The sequence below is a fragment of the Aptenodytes patagonicus genome, chromosome Z (assembly GCF_965638725.1).
Source record: "Aptenodytes patagonicus chromosome Z, bAptPat1.pri.cur, whole genome shotgun sequence".
NCBI lineage: Eukaryota > Metazoa > Chordata > Aves > Sphenisciformes > Spheniscidae > Aptenodytes > Aptenodytes patagonicus.
The window spans coordinates 61,608,394-61,628,328 of record NC_134982.1 but is presented as its reverse complement, the minus strand read 5'-3'; the positions used below and the strand labels follow the sequence as shown (position 1 = coordinate 61,628,328).

Sequence of the window (19,935 nt, the reverse complement as noted above, 5' to 3'; positions counted from 1 at the left end):
TTAGGGAGTCTAATCAGTCATTTCTCAGAAGCAGAGATTATCATCCCACAAATAGGAAAACAGGATAGTTCTAACATTTTCCATTACATCAGCTCTACTTTGAAAGAGAATAAATATCTGGCCTAAGATAACATGACAGCACTCTTCGTGAAATAACATTGTGTACTGTGACACACCAGCATAAAGCAACTACTTGAAATCTGAAGAACATGAAAAAAAATTACCTGGAACATATGAAACTGCGAACAACTCTCTTCCAAATGATTTGTGCTTGATCTCTCTTACGAACTCCCCAGTCTCTAACCTGAAGCACTGAATTCGACCATTTTCCCTGTCTGCAACACATAGCTGACTGAAGTCAGGGATCAGGGCTAGGCTGTGAGGGATATGAAACTGTCCAGGTCTGGCTCTGCCTAAAGAAGTCTCTGCAATACAAAATATCCAGGTTTGTGTTAAAGTACACACCGAAACTATCAGTTTTGCTTAGAAACAGCAATATGTCACATAACGCCATATAACATTGGAAAAAGAGTAAAGTCAGCTTGCTTGCTTCTCCTAGCAGTTTTACTCGTTCAGGTAGGTAAACCGTGGTAGTCTTTTGCATTGTTTTTGTAAATCCTGAGTTTATGAATTTGCTATTTCCCTATAATATTTGGCACAGTTTAATGCCTGATACATAAATCCAAGTCAGGCAGAATTAATGTAATTACTCACAAAAGTTAAAATAGATGGGATCATGGCATAAATCTTGTAAAAATGGTAAAGGCTTATACTATTTGATCAAATGTTTAAGAAAAAAAATAAGTTTTTTGTGAAAGTCAGAGCATTTTCTTGATAAGATAGGACATGCCAATACTTGTACTGAAAGCATGCTAGCAAATTCCCATTTTTTATTTTTAGTGAATATATAACTACTACAAGTAGCTGTATGAATAGAAGAGAGGAAATTAGAATGCAATGACAAGGCTGAAATTCAGCTAGGACCTGGAAGGTATTTCCGTAATAGAAACTTATAAATAAAAGTAATAGTAACATCAGCAATCTCATGGTTCACAGTGAGTTCATGGTAACAGCAGTACGGGTAAAGTACCAAGAGCTCTGACCTGTACCTTCTCCCCACTGATTCACATACAATCCATTTGGAGAGAACTGAATGATTCGACTGTTACAGTAGCCATCAGAGACATAAATGCTGCCAGTGATCGGATCCACGGCCACATCAGTTGGTTGACAGAAATGATTTTTGTCACTGCCCGGTTGCAAAGCCACTCCTAAGATCAGTAATGGTTCTTTGTCATCTGCTCCCAGTTTGAAAACCTTTTTTTTAGTCAATGGGAAAAGAGAAGAGGTTTCAGTTATGGAAGGTGAAATATAAGAGGGATGGCTGCCTATGGAAAAATATTTATTACTGTGTTTAAATAATTTTATATACCAAATATAGCCTTAATATATTGACTATGACATCTATTACCAGTTTTTTGATAGTGTTGATTCTAGGAAATTTCTGCATAAAATATAAATTTCCTGTGATTACAGCAAATGAGTTAGTTTCACATTCTGGGTTTAAGTACATAGGAGAATTGATAAGCAAAGACATAGCAGAAAAATCTGTTCATTTTCAAAAGAATAATTGTTTTAAAACAGATACTTTCACTTCTGCATGCTATGTCCATACAGCAAATTATTCAACAGAACTATATTCCATGAAGGCCACAGAGATCAACTTCTGTAGGCATATTCTTAATGTTTATCTTAACAGGCCTAGAGAAATAATTTATGTCAAATCTCTAGGAAAACAAAAACATTTTTTGGCAAAATATTAAGGTCCTAGTATTAAAGCTTCAAAAACATACCTGATGGAGAGCTACATCAGTGACCCAGTAGTTACCATTTTTATCTATACTCAGACCATGTGGTAAGTAAAATCTGCAAGCACAAATGTAGAAGAATCAAGTTAAAAACATCTTTCAGGAAGAATGATGTAGATGTGAAGATTTCACTTTTTATCTACAGATCAACAAATGTTGTACATACTAACTATCTGTAGTATTTCATGAAAAAGATACCTTTACAGAATAGAATTTTCTTGACAAGTGTCTCAGCTCTGAAATTCAGTTGATCTCTGGTATCTCACTCAGGCTAATAATTGGTATCTTTAAGGACAATATACAATACTCATGAGCTCTGCATTTCTGTTAATCTGGCTGGTAGATGAAATCATATGAATTGCAAGAAAGCAGAGGTGGAAAAGATGGCAAATTACTTTTATTAGTTTCTGATTTTGTAATTTTTATTTATTTATTAATTTAAATAAACTCAGACACTACAATCACACAATGTAATATAAAACATATGTGAAAATGGGCTTGGGGACTTTCTGGAGTAAAATATACAAAAATGTTAGTTCTATTGATAAAAGCAAAAATAACTTACAGACTTTTGCCCATGGAACGAAGCAGTTTTGCATTACTTGGATTCAGGACAAGAATTGTGTTCTGTTCAATTGGTCCAAGTCCTCTTTGCTGATAAACAAATTTGCTGTCAAAAGAACTACACAAAAATAGTGGAATAGAAAGCCAGCATTAGAAGGTTCCACTGACGAACAACACAGACACAATTTAAAGCCGAGTTTTGCAGTTTAATTCCAGTGTGGGGTTATTGGCTTCCTTTTCTCTTTAAATAAGCCTTATTACATTATGGTATGATTGCAAGAGTTACAGTGTTGGATGGCTGCATTTCCTACTGAGGTTATGACTTCGGAACTAAAGGAGCACCAAATCAACACAGCAACAATTAAGATAATCCTAAAGCAAGCAAGCAAAAAACCTCTTCCTTTTTTTTCTTTTCTTTGTTGTGGCAAATCAGAAATGGGAAATCAAACAATGTAGCCTAAGTAAAAATATAGCTAATCACCAGGGCATAATTGCCAGTATGAACAGTTACACTTCGTATTGTCTAAGGCAGTGTGTGCATGTTTGCGTGTCTTTTGTTTTTTCTTTCTTTCAAACACAATTCAATATTTTGCTAGAGCTTACTACTGTAAGATTCAGGTCTTAAGGTTCTTATCCTTTTCAGAGTGTGCTTCCAGGAGACTATACGATACGATGTGTATTTCTCCTACCGCAAGTCTACACTCAATTTTCAGGGTACGTGGAATATATTAATAAACATCATTTAAACATGTCACTATTTCAGACATTAAGAACCAGGATTAACCTTGCAGAAGATATTTTCTAGGCATAAAATTATGATATGCTTAACAAAGAATAAAAAATATAGTTGTCTGTACCCCTATGGAGAAGTTGGCTATTACTTTAACCTGTTGAAATATATGTTCAGCATTTAGTGAAGGTAAATAGAGTGTAAAATATTTTGAAGAAAATTTACATCTAAATGTTAGAAAATGGTAGTTGACTGTGGATGAATACAAGACATACTCCCCCCCTCCCACCTTGTATCTTGAAATCCATTTGCTAATCTCAAGAGAAATCCAGCTATGATTGATGCAACTTGGTAAACAAGAATATATTTTATAGTCACAGAGAAGGCTATGAATAAAGCTATTAAAACTTTATATTGTACAGTCCTAGCAGCCTCACCTCTCCATAACATTAAATATTTATAAGCTTGGAATTTTCAAAGTGGTAAAGCAATACTGGCTTCATATATAACCAGAAAAATCTATGACAGGATGTGTTTAAGTTTCTGCATAGGCTATGATTAAAAAACAATATTTAGATATTGCCATTAAGTATGGTAACTATCTGTGACTATTTATTTAATTTCTGATAGAAATCAGTAAATCCTTTTCACTACGAATGGTTAAGCACAAGGTGATAGTTACTAAAACTCTCTACTGAGCCCTCCTAAATGCTCTGCCATGATGCTATAGGCAGACGTAGGGTAAATGGTACTGGCACACAATGGCCTACTGATGTAGGTTTGTTTGACATGATCTGCTTGTTTGATCATGGTTCAGCAGGTGTTGTTTTATTCTTTACCATTACTGACAGTGATCTTCCATAACAAGTTCTCTTGGTCTTAAACAGTTTTATTTAAAAAGGAGTCTAATACTCGTAAGGACTTGCTCTAGATATGGATGACCACAACTGGAGAACCAACACTGGCCAGACTGAACTAATGTTATTACTAATGTTATTATTAATCAGCACAACTAATCACAGAAGAGAATCTTAGTGACGGTAGGTATTGTACATAAAACGCTCAGAAAACAAGATTATATTGCTGGAGAACTGACTAGCTAGACAACTTAAAAAAATGATTGGCTTTCCTTATTATGATTATGGCTCTTAGTAACAGTGCTGTCCTGACTTCTAAGTATTCCCTGCTAACAACTACCCAGCTCTTCTGAGAACTGAGTGCTTTCAGTGTAAATAAGAGATTGTATGGTATTTTATGCAAAGGAAGCCTAGTGAACTTTGAAATGAGTTTATGGGAGTGATCTTCCATGCATCTTTTCCCTGTCAAATATCCTCTTCTAGGAGAAAGACTGGCATGCCACAGAATCACCTTCACTCTTTCCTTCCCAGGGTTTGAGACCAATTTCCCAGGTAGTCAATGTTCCTTTGTTTCAACTGATAAATGAGGACACAAACTATGCTGACTACTGCTAGCCTAAAAGATGCAAGACCAAAACCAACCAACCAAAATAAATGAACACCTTACTCTTGTATGTCATATTGCTCTGCAGCATGGTTTTCTCATAGGTTCTGCAGTTTGATATCAAAGGACAACTAAAATATGCTGCATATGTCACTACTCCTAATTTCAAACCCCAATGTAATGCCACAGCTATTTTTCTACTTCTCAGCAGGCCACGTCACACTAATACAAACAATTTATTGCTAAATCTAACGTCCTTCTGGTGGGCTAAATATTAAATTTAGACAGACCACCCGATCTCATAATCCCTGAAGGCACAACCCTGAGCTCTATTCTTGATCAATATCCATCACCATTGTGGTACTGTGCTCAGCCTAAATTAACCTGCCTAGCTTATTAAGAATGTAGTAACAAGAATGCAGTTTATATTCTTTATTATGTCTCTCATAAATTGCATGAATAGTATACATTTTTCATCACAAAATGCAAAATCACTTTCAACTGATTCATTGCTCAGCCAGATGAATAGTTCTAATTTTTTTCATTCTGAACAGCACACACTGCATATAGCAAAGACTGTTCTGAAACTGAGGAGACCTGACTTATTTAAGAGGACTTCTGTAAGAACCTGACTTATTTAAAAGGATTGTTTTTTCTTTTAAATCATGCACAGAAGGAATGCTACAGCCACTGAAAAGCTGCTACTGTATCACAGGGCTTGTCATTGTGTAACTGCTTTTGCATTCTAAAGCAGACTGAAGTTGCCTTATAGAACAGCACAGACCATTCATCCAGCTATATTTAGTTGAATGAGGATCCAGCTTTTATGGCATATATTAACAATGCATTGGAAACATTTGTGCATTGCCTAACAGCACAGATAATTTTTGTTTAATTCGTTTCTATACTATGCTGGTGAAGCATTCAAACAGAGAAAATAAATTCTGGGATTTCAGGCTTGATTGATTCATCACGTTTATGATTTGGTAAGGAATACTATACTCAATTAACTGTGTATTTGCAGCCAATTATAAATATTAACTTACAAGTCTGATAACTTCTTATTCCTCCCCATACAATAGTCATGACAAACACCTTTCAAATACTAATTTTCTATTCCTTTTTATTGAAAAATGAGAACCCATATACTCCTTCCTTTTCAGCACAACCCGTGAAAGGGTTCCCAGGCTAGTTCATAGGCCCCTCACTACAAGAAGGACGTTGAGGTGCTGGAGCGTGTCCAGAGAAGGGCAACGAAGCTGGTGAGGGGTCTGGAGAACAAGTCTTCTGAGGAGCGGCTGAGGGAACTGGGGTTGTTTAGCCTGGAGAAAAGGAGGCTGAGGGGAGGCCCTATCATTCTCTACAACTACCTGAAAGGAGGTTGTACGAGGTGGATGTCAGTCTCTCTTCCCAAGTAACAAGCGATAGGACAAGAAGAAACGGTCTCAAGTTGCGCCAGGGGAGGTTTAGGTTGGATATTAGGAAAAATTTCTTCACTGAAAGGGTTATCAAGCATTGGAACAGGCTGCCCAGGGAAGTGGTTGAGTCATCATCCCTGGAGGTATTTAGAAGACGTGTAGACGTGGCACTTAGGGACATGGTTTAGTGGTGGACTTGGCAGTGCTAGGTTAACGGTTGGACTTGATGATCTTAAAGGTTTTTTCCAACCTAAATGATTCTATGATTCTATGACATAACTGAAGATAAAAAGGGAAGGCTGACTGGCTGAGCACACCTCTGTGTGCCTGTTCTCTGTGCCACAAGATAAGGAACAACAAGCTTAACCACAGGCATGTTTTCCAAATATATTGTTTTAAAGTCACAATACTCCATCTAAACAGGCCTACTGAAGTTTTAGTCCATCTAAGTTAAGAGTTCATACCAACACCAGCTTTCCTATATATGGATTAACCGTGCTCCACAAGAAGAAGAAGAAAAAAAAAAAAAATACTTGTGAACAAAACCCCTCTGAAATGAATTAGGATCTCATGTGTAGTTATCCTTACAGACGACCCATAACCAGCTTCAGTTAACAACAGCTCATCTTACATTTTGGTTACATATCAGGGACTGAATGCTCCTGATCATATTTACAAGGCCAGGCAGTTTTACTTTGTTCCAACTTCAATCACCACATGATGGCAAATATGGCAAGCTCCCACATAGGACTGATGTACAGATGAACACTACTAATACTAAATATAAGATAAAGCATTTTTCTGAGAAGTCTGATAATCACAGGCTAGAAATTCTCAGAATATGAACAACGGCTGCTGTCAAGGACAGAGCTGAGTTAAGTGAACCTGTAGTGTTACCCAGCACAGCGTGGATTTCCAGACTCCAGACCACAGCTCTGATCTTCTTCTGCACCCACACCATAAGAAAGTTGAAGTTCAATCTGTCTCTCAACATGGTTGATTCATTATGCTCACTTGCTATTTTAGGGAATGTTAATGTTTTTTTTGTTTTCTTTAAAATCTGTAGGCTCTCCAAATACTGCTTGGTCTCAAACTCCAGTTTTATGCTATGGGTTGTGGGTATACCTCAGTTGCCAGACACTCAAAAATACACATTTCAGAAGTAAGAGATGAATACAACTGCCAGCCTATTTTCAAGTATTTTTTCAATTCTTTCTTCAATGACACAAAAACAGCACTTATGTTCACGCGTAGGAGGATGAAAAAAACCAAATCAATATCAGCTTTTACTTGAAGCTTGAGTAATACAAGTTGCAGCATGCGTCATCCTTTCAAATTTTATAGTCTATATTTATATACACTTGAGCTGGAGAGATCACTGATATAATGCATGAGACATAAATGATTGCCTTATCTGCTGCATTATATTATTTAGCTAATAACCCAAAGAACTTACTTTCCTCCATAAAACAGTATTCTGTTAATAACAATAACAGTATTGTTATTATAAGGTTGAAAAAGCTGCCCCCTCTAATTTTCAGAAACTATGTTACCTTAAAACGAATTCATTGGGAGTTGGAAAAAACCCTACTGTTTAGCCTTATAGTTATATATATGGAGAACAGATGCTTAGAAAGAAGATAAAAAAAGCACATTTAAAAAGGGTACTACATAATATTCTGTTACAAGCTAATACTATTTCCTCCTAGTGTTCTGTTACAATTTCATGGAGTTTTTTCCACAGTGTCCATCTAAACAGTTAGACATACTATTTTAAAGCTCAAAGACATAAGAACACTGTAGAAATAAGGACACTACACTTTATTTGGAATGTTCTGTTCTTAAAATAATATACCTTTGAGTATATTACTTTACAAACACTAGAAAAATGACCATTATAAAGTTGGGACTTTTTTTTTTGTTTTGAGTGACACTGAATGTAGTACATTTTATCAAATGAGTAGAACAAAGCCTGTTTTGAGAGAGTGCCTTATAACAATCCAATTCTGTTCAGTGGACATAAAGACAAAAAAGAATGAAGATGCACTGTAGCTAGCTTTGCATGTCTTAAACCCAGGTCCTAATGGTAGTATGCCATACGAAAACATCATTCTCCCAGGCTAATTAGTCCTGCTAAAAAACATGGAGAAGCAGGGATAATTAATCTCAGTGAATATCATACTAAGATGGTTATACAGTTTAAGGACCTAATGTACTACGTTCTTTTTCTCTGGAGAGACATTCTGACTGTCTACAGACCTAGTAACCCTATCATCTTGAAACTGTCAGTCACCACCTCCATTCTGAGTCTCCCAAAGGCACTTTCAGACAAAGAACTGAATTTTAAATGGAAAAAGAACTGCAATCTGTCTGTTCTTTTCTTGAGAAGGTATACAAATAGCACACACCAATTTGACCTTCTAACATGCCATTCAGCAGAGTAGCTACTTACTTTTCATCCCAAACATGATCACCTCTGTGGAAGAGAACTAGGTTATTTTCAGGGTCCAGAGCCAACCCAGAAACTTGACCTAGTCTGAGGTCTAACCCAGGCCACTCCACAGCCTCTTCTATGTGGAAATCTGACCAAAGAAACAAACAAAAGGCAGACATTCATGTAAAATATTTATAAAAAAACATGGTTAACTGGCTTTTGGTACAGACTGTTGGGAATTATATGGACGTTTTCTTACATGCAGTATTTCCATTAATGCATTGCAATTTAATTCCAAGCATAGTTTTATTATAGTAAAGCATGCACAAGCACTGGCATCCTGCTACATACAGGATGACAGGAACTTCAAAACTGCTTTTGACTCCATTCTTTTCTCCATCTTATAAGGATACAGGTACACAGACTCTAGAAGTTATGGGAGCTCTGTGAATACTTTCTACATTGAAAGATTACAGAAATACACAACTACTATCCAAAATCAGCAGCATATTAACCTATCAGTGTTTTATTAAAAAATGCATAACAAAGACTATGAATCATTAAACCAACTACATTTCAGAAGTGGTTGATTCATGACTTTTTTTCAAAAAAGCTTTTAACACTAAGAAAAAAAAATACAGGGAAGGAAGAAAAATAGCAACAAGAAGCAAATAAAACAGTAATTCTGTGACGCTTGCCTATGACATTTCTTACAGCCAACATATGCATTAGTTCTGGATAGTGTTCATATCCTAATCCAAATATGATAGGCATGAATAGGAAATAGATGTTTAAATCTGATGAGAGAGATGAAGAAGGGTAGAATATCCGTCATTGTTTATGCCGTAACACACTGTTTTTAAGAATAAATACTGGATAGTTTTTGAATAACACAAATCTGATTTTCACACTAAAGCAACAGCACAGGATTTAGCAAGGGAACCACTACTAAAAAGTCGGATACCTCTTGTGTTTGTCTTAAATCATAAAACTCCTCAATTAAGGGAGACAAATTTAGTTCCAACATAAAGATTAAAGTCAAAAATATAAAAAGATGTTTACTGCAATCTCTGTTTTATGTAAAAATAGACTTACACTGATTAAAGGCATGAACAGTCCAAAATTAAAAAAAGTTGCAGAGCGATGGCTACATGGATTAATTTCTCACAAATAGACTGCTTAAATGCTATTTGGAAGAGGTTGGTCTGGGTTGCTCTGGCAGTATTAGGAGACAATTGAACAATATTCCCAAAAATAAAAAATGTAATGGCAAGAACAATGTCACTAATTCTGATTTAAAAAACCCCCACCCCAAATCCTAAAATGCCCTCTACATGTTAGGAAATCCATCACTCCTTCTTTTCAGAAATTAATTTGTTCAGCATAATTCAGGTATTTCTAACGTGCAGACTTTGTATGTAGGTACATATAGCCAAACTGAAGGTGAACAGAAAGCAATTTTTTTGCAGTTATGTGAAACTGGAGCTGTTTCACTAGTAATCAATGTGTTTGATAGCATCATGCTGTACTTCGCAACTTTCAGTTGACCCAAAGTTTCTGTGTTTTGCTTTGATCCTAAAAAATGATCACTGGGGTAGCCAGGTGGAACACATATCCCCATTCACAAAGTGCCAGGACATCAGTGCTTTGAAACAAGGCAGATCACAGTCCTTAACACACAGCACCCAAGGATTTTAGAGGGTTCAGCTGGAAGTGATCTTCTAATGAAAGTTAAAATGAAAAGGGAAACAATGCCCAAAATCTTCAGGTCACCTGTGCAACGCAGCTGTTCTGATAAGCATACTCCCCGCTTCTATTTCACTTGGAAGAGATGTATTCGGAGGAGTAACAGCAAGGATGGAGTGAAGGGAAAACCATTTTCTACAATTTACACAGAGGAAAGATAAAACCAGTGCTGAAAACCTACCACAGGCTAGGAGCTATTTTACCTTTGTACTTTTAGATACCATAGCTAGAGTAGGTGACAGAGAAACTCTTTAGGCTAAGACAAACCTAAGGCAATCAGCAACTGCAGTGAATCCAAGACAGTAATCAGAAACTTCTAAACCAAGAAATTCTACTCTGTAGCAATTTTAGCTGAACAAAAGTTCCAAGCTAAAAGAAAAGCTGTCAAGAAAAAAATTACACATATTCTTACTTCTGTACAGTTCAGTTAGTCACAGCAGGTGCAGTACCAGGTATATTAATGGACATTAGCATTTTGAAAGGAATAAAAGGATGGAAATCCAGTGTCTGCTTCCTCACTTGCTCATCCCGTATCAGTAAGTTAACTTGCAGAAAACTTGTGTATGTTTAATGTTACAGTGCCCCTTGGCCTCTGAGCCTTTTCCAAAAAAGCTAGAAAAATTAAAAGGCTAAACATATCCTAAATTTTGGCCTCTGTAAAATTCAGTCTCTCAAAAGGCATGCACTATAAAATAAGAAATGTTTATATTTACATTTAAAGGACTAAAAGATTTCTGATAGATCAAAACAGTAAAATGAATGTACAGTGAAATACAGTCTAATCACAAGAACTCCAGCCTCTACACAACCTTTAGATTTTCTCACACTTTCCAAAATTGGTTTATTATTGTTGTCTTTTCTTTTCCCTTTGAAAGTCTCATACTGAAAGTCCTTTGATACAGGTTTATCTTAAGGCAACTAGCTTTTTACAAAAACTTACTTACTAAATTTAGACTTAATTTGTCTACAACTAATTAATTCCCTACAAAATTAAGTGGTCCATGGAACAGTTACACATGAAACCAAAGAAAAGTACTTTTCTCCATTAAAATAAATTACAATTACTTTTTTTAAAAAAAAATTATAATCACCAGTTTTGTTGTAAATGGGATTTCTAAACTAAGTACCAGATCTTCTACCTTGTAATTTAGAGTAATTCCTTTCATCAATAAAACTATAAAGAATTACACAGATTTAGAACATGCAAATCAGCCTCTAATCTCTCTACAAGTGAAAGAACAAAGCCTTATTTATTGTCAAAATTGCAATTTACTGTCCAGAAATCCCTGGAAGCTCTTGCTAGCTTTTAACATTACAACTTTTAGTCATGTTGCATTTACTCCCTGCCATCAGAGTAGTCATTTATATCTTGACAAATATAAGTAAGCACTGCACAAAGGAGTTTTAAAAATTGGAACATTACGCTGTTTGCCTCAATTAGGAGGTATAATTGTATTGGTTGCAGTGATGTTGAACAACCTGACTGATTAGTGACCAGTCTCGGGGTAGTAAGATAACAATAGTGCAGGAAGAGCAGTAGTATAAAGTTATAAACATAACATTTATAACAACCTTACTTAACATACTGGTCACTTGCTATTTCAGATTGGTTACCTGTTTAAAATCGGAATATTTGCAAGACTAAAAATATTAAACTATTTTAATTCTGGTAATTTTTAAACAGTTAAATGAAATTAATTTAACAGCAACCAGTCTTGTCCTAAGAAATACTGAGAATTTTTTTAATACAATACAATAAAGAATTTTATGAAGGGTGCAAATTTTTTTATTAAATCAAGACAAGTTAAAACACTTTATGTTCCACTTCTTCCTCTGAAGAGGAAAATTCTGTTATGGAAGGTTCTGTTCTTCTAATACATAAATACTACCCAAAACAGAAACTAAACATGTGCTTAAAGATCTTATTGCTATTATAAAAGTTCTTTTGCCAAAAGATGGCACTGACAGCTTCTGCAGTTCAGAATTTCTGTAGTTAACAGTATCACAAACATTTAAAAAAAAAATCAATGCTAATTAAGATCATTTCAGTTTTCCTTTTTGCTCTAACTCAAAATTGCATCATTTGAAAGTCCACTTATTAATTAGTCCTCCACCAAAAAATTCCCCCAAAATGAATATGTAGCTACTAAAGTAGCCAAGCAAATGCTTTCTGTAGTTAGAATTCATGCCATATGGTGTGCCAACTAAGCCGTTTATTCAGTTCACTGACGTTCCCTCCTCTGGATCAGTTAAAACAGAAAGGAAATTTCTTTTTTCCCCTCTACACACCACACGCTATTAGTCTGAACTGAACAAACTGGTTTTGCAGAAATGCTACACACACTACTCTTCCAAGCATTTAATTCCGGTGTTGCTTATGGAACTATTTATGATTTACACTTAGGTCAGGCACATGGTAACATCCCACCTGTTTTTTGCCCCTATGCCAGTAACTTGACAGGCAGTCATTTAACTGACTAGTGTAACATAACATTGGAAAGTCCTCATCTTTGGTTTTGTTACATACAAACCCAGAATTTTGCTGAATTTGAATACTATAACAGAATCTCACATAAACAGAGACAATACATGTTAACATTTTGAACTGAAATAAAAATCAAATGGATGATGAATGATGTATATTTGTGTACAACAGTACTTGGAAACATCAAGCTGGCTGGTTGCAACATAAAAGCAAGCATGTGCTACTACAGCTTATGCATACAGATGACTTTCATGCATACATACCAGTTTCTTTTATGAGATACTCGTCACATGCTGCATTGTCTGGCTTTCCACATTAGCAAGTAAGACTAAGCACAATCAATATCACAGAGACCAAAATGCAAGTAAAACAAACACAATACTTGCATGGTTTCTGCTGTCATAGAAACCTGAAGGGAATGAATTATAATCCTAGTATAATAAAACAGCCTGTCCAAGAATATTTGGATAGCCAAGCTCAATTTGAAATAAATATGCAGAAAATTTTACTTCTCAAGAATTTTTCAGGATTAACTACCACTCTTTCTGAATGAGAGAAAAAAGTCTGACAGAATTACAGCAATAAATTTTATAAAATCTTGTATCTGACAAACCAGGGTAATCAGCAAACTCATAAAATGCATCCATCATCCCAGTGACCACTTTATAGTAGTTACTTGTATTATGAAAATTCTTCACTTCCCCCATGACTAATACATCCTGTGTTTACCTTGTTTTAGCATAATTGGTATCAAATCATTAAGTGAAAGTCTTGAAAGTAGAAAAAATACCCTATGTTCCAAAAAGTACTGGTATTGTGCCATTGGGATACATTATTTCTTCACACATGGAGGGGGAAAGAACCCGACTGAAATACCTCTAAAATAGAGGGAGAACATTTCCATAATTAGGAAAACTGTCATGTAAAATACTTCCAAGCATCAATGGAAATTCCCTTCAGATTTTGCTAATGTGGATCACAGCTCTTACATTGCATTTCATTGTATAAAATTAACCCCTAACCCACCTCCTGTATGTTCTTTTTCCCAGCTGCCCTCACCATGTTTAGGCTGCTGTAAAGAGAAATGTCTGTTCTCTGGTGGCCTCAGGGTAGACTCTAGTCTGTGAAATTTGTGAATTCTGTCTCTGACAAGAATAGTATTGTCCCTCTCATCATGATTTATGATCTCTCTGGCAAGATCCTTCTTTTGGACTACATTAGCAATCTCAGCTACCAGATCTGATTCTGCCTTTTCTGTAGGGTTATGCTTATGCACATGCACAACATCTTCCCTTTCTCCTAGCAGCTTGGAAAGGAGTGAATAGAAATCACCTGTACAGAAAAGAGAAAAGATAAGAGGAAAGGAGGGAAAAAACAATTATAACAGATCGTGTAGTTTTAGAAAGCTTCAGCAAAGTATAATGTAAGAAAGTTATTCAAACAGTCATTGTCAAAAGTAGCATAAGAGGGAACTGTTTCAGCCTTGGGAATTGAATGAGCCAAGTCTCTGGTATGAAAAGATAATGTCAAATATTTATCAACTTTAATTTACATATAAATGTCCACTTTTACCTGACACTCTGGCATCAAAAAATCAGCACCTCTGCACAGATGTTCTTGGGAACAAGGAAGAAAAAAAAAAAAAGAAAAAAAAAAAAGAAAAAAGGGCGCAAATTTCAGAAAAAGAATATTCATGATGGAATTATCTGGATTTGCCAGGCTACTGCAGACTTATTCTATTTTTATAAAACAAAGAAGTAAAAATTCTATAGTTTTATCAATTTGTTCACTTATAAAGACAATAATAGACAGCCATGATGCATTTCAAAATATATTTCTTTGAAATCTCTCATCGCATGAGAAGCTTAGGCTGTAAGAAAACAGACTCTCACATTTGCAGACAGATTCCATACAGCATACTGTGGAAAGAAGACACACTAGTAAAACAGAGTGATCTATTAAATTTTCATTTAGTAATTCGGTCTGGGTCCTGTCCCTCCTCTTCCTCCAATAGTAACACCCCTTAGTCACAATATCATCTAGCAATGCAGGGAACAGTATTTTCTCAAACTGCTTGCTAGCAACATAGTTATCACTATAGCTTTCTTAGACACCAACAAGCATTTCAGTAAATTCCAGAACAATAGCTCAAAGCAAACAAACAAAAATTAGGTACGCAAATTCCAGAACCACAACTTTCTTCACAAAATACTCAAACCACCCAAACAGGTTTTGATGAAGTCAATGGTCAATTCTTTTTGCAGGATTAAATAAAGTGATGACATGATGACAAGTTTATCCCTCTCCTGGGATTCACTGTTAACCAGCAAGTACCCAACTTGTTAGAATTTATTAACCAAATATCTTGGCTGCCTGAAACTATTATCAGTTCTGTTAAATACAACTGCACCACTTGAATGGAAAGAGACATCCAATATACTTTAAGATTTAATGCAAGTAGGTATACTTCTATTTCATTTTAAGTACAAATCACTCATAATTAAGAATTTGTATTATTTTGTATGACAGGCTATATCAGACATTTTTTAGAAAAGCAAAACTATAACCAATGAAGCTTTCACCAAAAAATCCCATCCAGAGCCAGAAAGCATCACTTGCAGCCTGGGACAGTGGAAATTAAGTCTTTTGGAAATGACCCTAAGAGGATCTGTCATGTTTATAAACAGTCCTAGTTCAATGACTTTGAGTAGGATTCCATTCCTTGCCCTTGGAAATGAAATATCCCACATGAAATCTTCTGTCAGAAAATAATTACTGAAGTAACAGTTCATACTGAAGTTCAATGACATGAACAAAGCAACTTAGATAAGAGAAAATTGTTAAGCTATATAACAAATATCAATTATTTGCTTCAAATACAATTGTGAAGCTAGAATGCTTCATAATCCTAATACTGTCATTCAACTAGTCCAACTACTGATTCAGAACAAATCCAAATATTCAAAAAGTATGCTATAATAGAAGTTTTGGATACAAACCATATTTATTCTGAGAAACGTTTATAATTACATTAGTCAGGTTCAGTAGTCTGTACTTAAAGCATCCAAGAATTGGTGCTGATGTAGAAACACATCTGGAATTTCCTTTACTTAGGAAACACTTGGTATTAAAATACTCTCCATTGGCCTAAACTATATTTTTGCACCATTGTAAAAATTAAACTAAGTCCATGTGTACAAATGTTTTGGTTTTATCCATGGCTGGAGACCCACAGATGAGCAAAGTCCACTGACTTCTCTATATGCAATCATTTCCAATGGAGAGGTCTGAATGGTAAAAGCAGTGTTCTGCCTAATGTGACTGTGAAAAGTCTCCCTAAACCAGCAAGCCTGGTGTTGTTTTAAACTGCAGACCTTTTTAAAGCAACTTTAGTGATCTTTGCCCAGTTCACTCTGTCCTAGTTCTGTATCAACAGTCTGATCAATTTACTTGTAATTCTTGGTCACAAAAAGAACCACAACATGCTACAGTTTGTATAAAGGTTTCAGATCCCTAACTCACAACTCGTATGCTTATTCTATTTGAACAATGAAGTTTGCCAGCTGCCGGCTTCAGCCAAAGACATTGCATTCTACCTTTGTTGTGTAATGGCTGCCACAGAATAATTAACTCACCCTCTAAAATAGATATTGCTTATTGATTTAAACAAACAAACAAACAAAAAAGTGCTTCAGTTTACCTGTCTGAAATTAGCTTCTCTTACTACAAAAGAAACTGCTAAGAGATAGGACTCAGTGGAGGACAAGAAGAAAAGAGAGCAGTGGAATCCAGCTTAAAATCAACAAAAAGCCCAGGGAACAATTTTTAGGACAAGATGCTTTCATAGAAAATTCCAGTGGTCTTTACAGGAGCTATTAATCAGGGACTCAACTCCAAGGAGGTTGATCAGTTTTGGTTTTCTCCTAGCACTGACCCTATGATCATAAGATATATGAGGAACTTTCAAGCAGTGGAGTACCGAGTAAGGTGGTTTGAGTTTGTCAGTATCAGTGGCTATAGATGAGATATTTTCCAAGTTGAGCTTGTCCTATTAGTGCTTTCATTAAGCAGGGGTGTTGTAACCACAACAGTTAAGAATATTTAGGAACTTTCTGAATGTATGAAAAAGGGTGTGCCTCAGAGAGTGAAAGTCGTCTGAAGTTTAGCTGCTATGCAACTGTGATCTTTACCTTAAGTAAATGTGTTTGAGAAAATGAATATGAAATCTCTACACCTTAAGTTCAAAAGACATCCATGAAACCTACATATCTGCCCAGCATCTCCATATGCTTGGTACAAACAGCAGGCTGAAGTCTTCTGTAAATTTCTTGGCATCTTGACACAACTGAGAGTATTTACAAAGCAGAAGAGATGTGTGCAGATGTGAAAGGGAAGAATTGAAGTTTCCTGATTACTCAATGTATGCAACTGTTCCCTAAACTCCACACATTGAATGGAGGTCCCATATTATTTGGGACCAACTTTTTTCGGCTTTGTTTGTGATCCCCAGGCAGACTCCAATAAATTTTTAAGCAGCATATTTTAAAGAAGTAGCTCAGAGTTCACTACAGATAACCAGCAAAGAACAGACTCATGTTGTTTCTGATTAAGTTGCTCTCTGTGAAGCAATATTCAGCAAACTTCAAAGCACAATCTCATGTTGCTGCTTTACAGCTGTCTTGTACCAGCTGAACTGTTGAAGGATGTTGTTTGCCTAAAGATACTCAGTGGGAAAAACACCAGCAAGATGCACCATGTTATTTGTTTGGTCTTGTTTGAGATGAGACAGCCTGGCCTTTAGAATGCCTGTGGGTATGACTAGAAGAAGATATGGGTGAATGAACAACTTGCTCTTGTTGAAATAACTGAAGTCTAGCAGTGCAGTCTCAGGGAAACTGACTGACTAGGTTAGTTTCACAGAGGATACTTACATGCACTTCTTATGTGTAAGCTATCAGGACACTTCCCTCTATGTAATACAGTAAAAGATGATTGGCTACAAATACCTAGAGTTTATTCTATTCTGGAGGAAGTAATAGCTGTTAAGACCAACATCTCCAGAATGAAACAATGCACAAGGATATTCCAGTAAGTTTAAACTTAATTATTATGGTGGTTCTACACTAGGAAAAATCTTTTACAGAACAGTGTTTTGGAAGACAGTCATACAAACAAATAAAATTGTAACATTGGCAACTTCATTGCAAACCATGAGCTGAACCTCACCTGATCTTGATAAAAGACCAGATTAGTTTAAGGTTAATAAAACAGTTTAGTATATTGACCATCAAGGTCTGGGTAGAATCCAAATGGTGTTGAACTATCCATGTCTAAAAACAGTCCTTTTTTTTCAGCGCTAGACCATGATTTCCCCCAACTTGCCACGAGCAGTTGCTGTCCATGGTTCTTATGCAGCACACCATTATGCTGTTAGAAGTACCAATTTCCAGTCTGCAGGATCAAGCTATGAGATAGATGGAAAATTCAGCTGTAGTAAGCCTGTCCACAGAGTTTGAATGTATAGCTGTTAAGATACATATGTGAAAATTCATTTTACTGCGTTTTAGAAAGAAGGCAAGAACACCCTGGTGATGTCTGAGAAATCTCATCTCCAGAGTATGTATTTGTGTCATAATGCCTGTACAGTTTCACTAAGACAGTTCAGATCGGCTCCCCAGTCTGTCATCGACTTCCCAGACTTTTGTTAGGAATCAGACTGAACAGGATTTCAAACATGAAGCCACTACTGCAGCCTTCTGACAAAATGATGTCTTACCAGAAAATAACCAGAACCGAGGGATTAAGAGCAAAAATCTAGCAAGCAGTCCTCTTTGTTGACAGGGGACCGGCACTGCCAAATTTATCTGTGTGTTGCTGCAGCTCAGTTGGTGTGAATGCTTGTATTGAATGTCTCCTCTTCTTGAGCATGTCTGATCTGACATGGAGCCAGTATGTTGGTCCCTCCAAACTCATGTCTCAGTCCTATTCTTACTTGTCTCAGTAAGAAACAAGTTTTCATAGTTGACTTTGGGTTTCCTAATTATCTCTGAATAAAATGGAGTGTATTCTGAGACTGCATGTTTCTGTCTTATCGGGATGTGCTTCTGTTTAGTGTGTTCATCTGGCAAAAATAGTCAGTGCTTTGCCTTTTCAGAAGTGCTGACATCAGGGTCCAAATGATGTGGACTCCAACCATGACTTCGCCTCATCTTAAATCTCAGGTAATATCTACATAATATGTTGAGTCATATCAGAGAATGTGTACTTCAGTTGAAGAACTATCTTCCTGATGAAGATATGGAAATTTGGCTGCAAGTATCACCTTCAAGACTGTGCCATCATGAATAAATGCCTTCCAAATAAACATTTAGCAAAATCAAAAGTCTAATTTCCTTTGCCTTCTTTGGCTCCTAGATGAAGCTACTAAGCTCATTCTAACAGGCGTACATGAGATAACATTGCTGATAGAAAAGAAGGGGAGAAAGGCATGGAAAGACATTGCAGAAGTGAACAAAATCTAATGTCTATTTATCTGAAGTGACGTTGGACACAGTTTGACATAATAGGCCAAAACAACTTTCAAAATGGCTTCTAGTCTGCTATCATTACCTGCTAGTCTGCTACTATTACCATACTGATTTTATCTGTTTCTTTGATGAAAGCATTGGAAAGATTCCTGAGAACTAAAAATTATTAAGTAAGGCTGTTTTCTTTTTGAAGGCATTTGAGGGGCTGGGGGAAGGAGACATAGATATGAGGAAGTGAAAAGGGTTAACCTGCTCTAGAGATTCTTGGTCACCATCACTGTGCCCTAAATGATGTGCACTTATAGCATAGCCAAACTGACATGTTTGAAGGATGGGAACTGTATCTGCTCTCAAGGCATTTCTAAGCAGCTTACAGAGCTAAAAAAAGGATGGAATAAAAGGTTAAAAAATAAAATCATTATCTGTTTTCTTCTATGTCTGCATGTCCCTAAGAAGGGCTTTTACTACTATTGCAATGTAAATGCACTTTTTTTTTAATTATTTTTTTTCCTTCAACTGCCAAAATGTTTTAATGTACAAATGTTTTGAGAGTCCAAGCATAGTTTATAAAATCACTAGGTTAAAGGAGTTTATAAGTGGGAGAGTGTTAAGATAAGTGAAAGTATGAAAGAAGATGAAAAAATCTTCACTGAGGATTGCATTTTGTTACAGATGCGTGTTCCTCATCAACAAATCAGAACC

General features: G+C 36.0%; 1 protein-coding gene across 19 annotated transcripts in view; it reads right to left on the bottom strand.

Moving 5' to 3' along the window:
* Positions 1-19,935, bottom strand: part of PAM (peptidylglycine alpha-amidating monooxygenase) — a 146,751-nt gene that overhangs the window by 10,855 nt on the left and 115,961 nt on the right. For 9 of the 19 annotated variants that reach the window (XM_076363156.1, XM_076363162.1, XM_076363165.1 and 6 more), the window contains 6 exons: positions 13,733-14,038; positions 8,494-8,623; positions 2,434-2,550; positions 1,854-1,926; positions 1,104-1,317; positions 225-425 (listed from right to left, as the gene is read on the bottom strand). In XM_076363156.1, coding sequence (XP_076219271.1) covers positions 225-425; positions 1,104-1,317; positions 1,854-1,926; positions 2,434-2,550; positions 8,494-8,623; positions 13,733-14,038 — 1,041 coding nt within the window. The remainder of the gene's footprint in view (positions 1-224; positions 426-1,103; positions 1,318-1,853; positions 1,927-2,433; positions 2,551-8,493; positions 8,624-13,732; positions 14,039-19,935) is intronic. The other 10 variants (XM_076363159.1, XM_076363163.1, XM_076363166.1 and 7 more) reach the window with 4 other exon arrangements.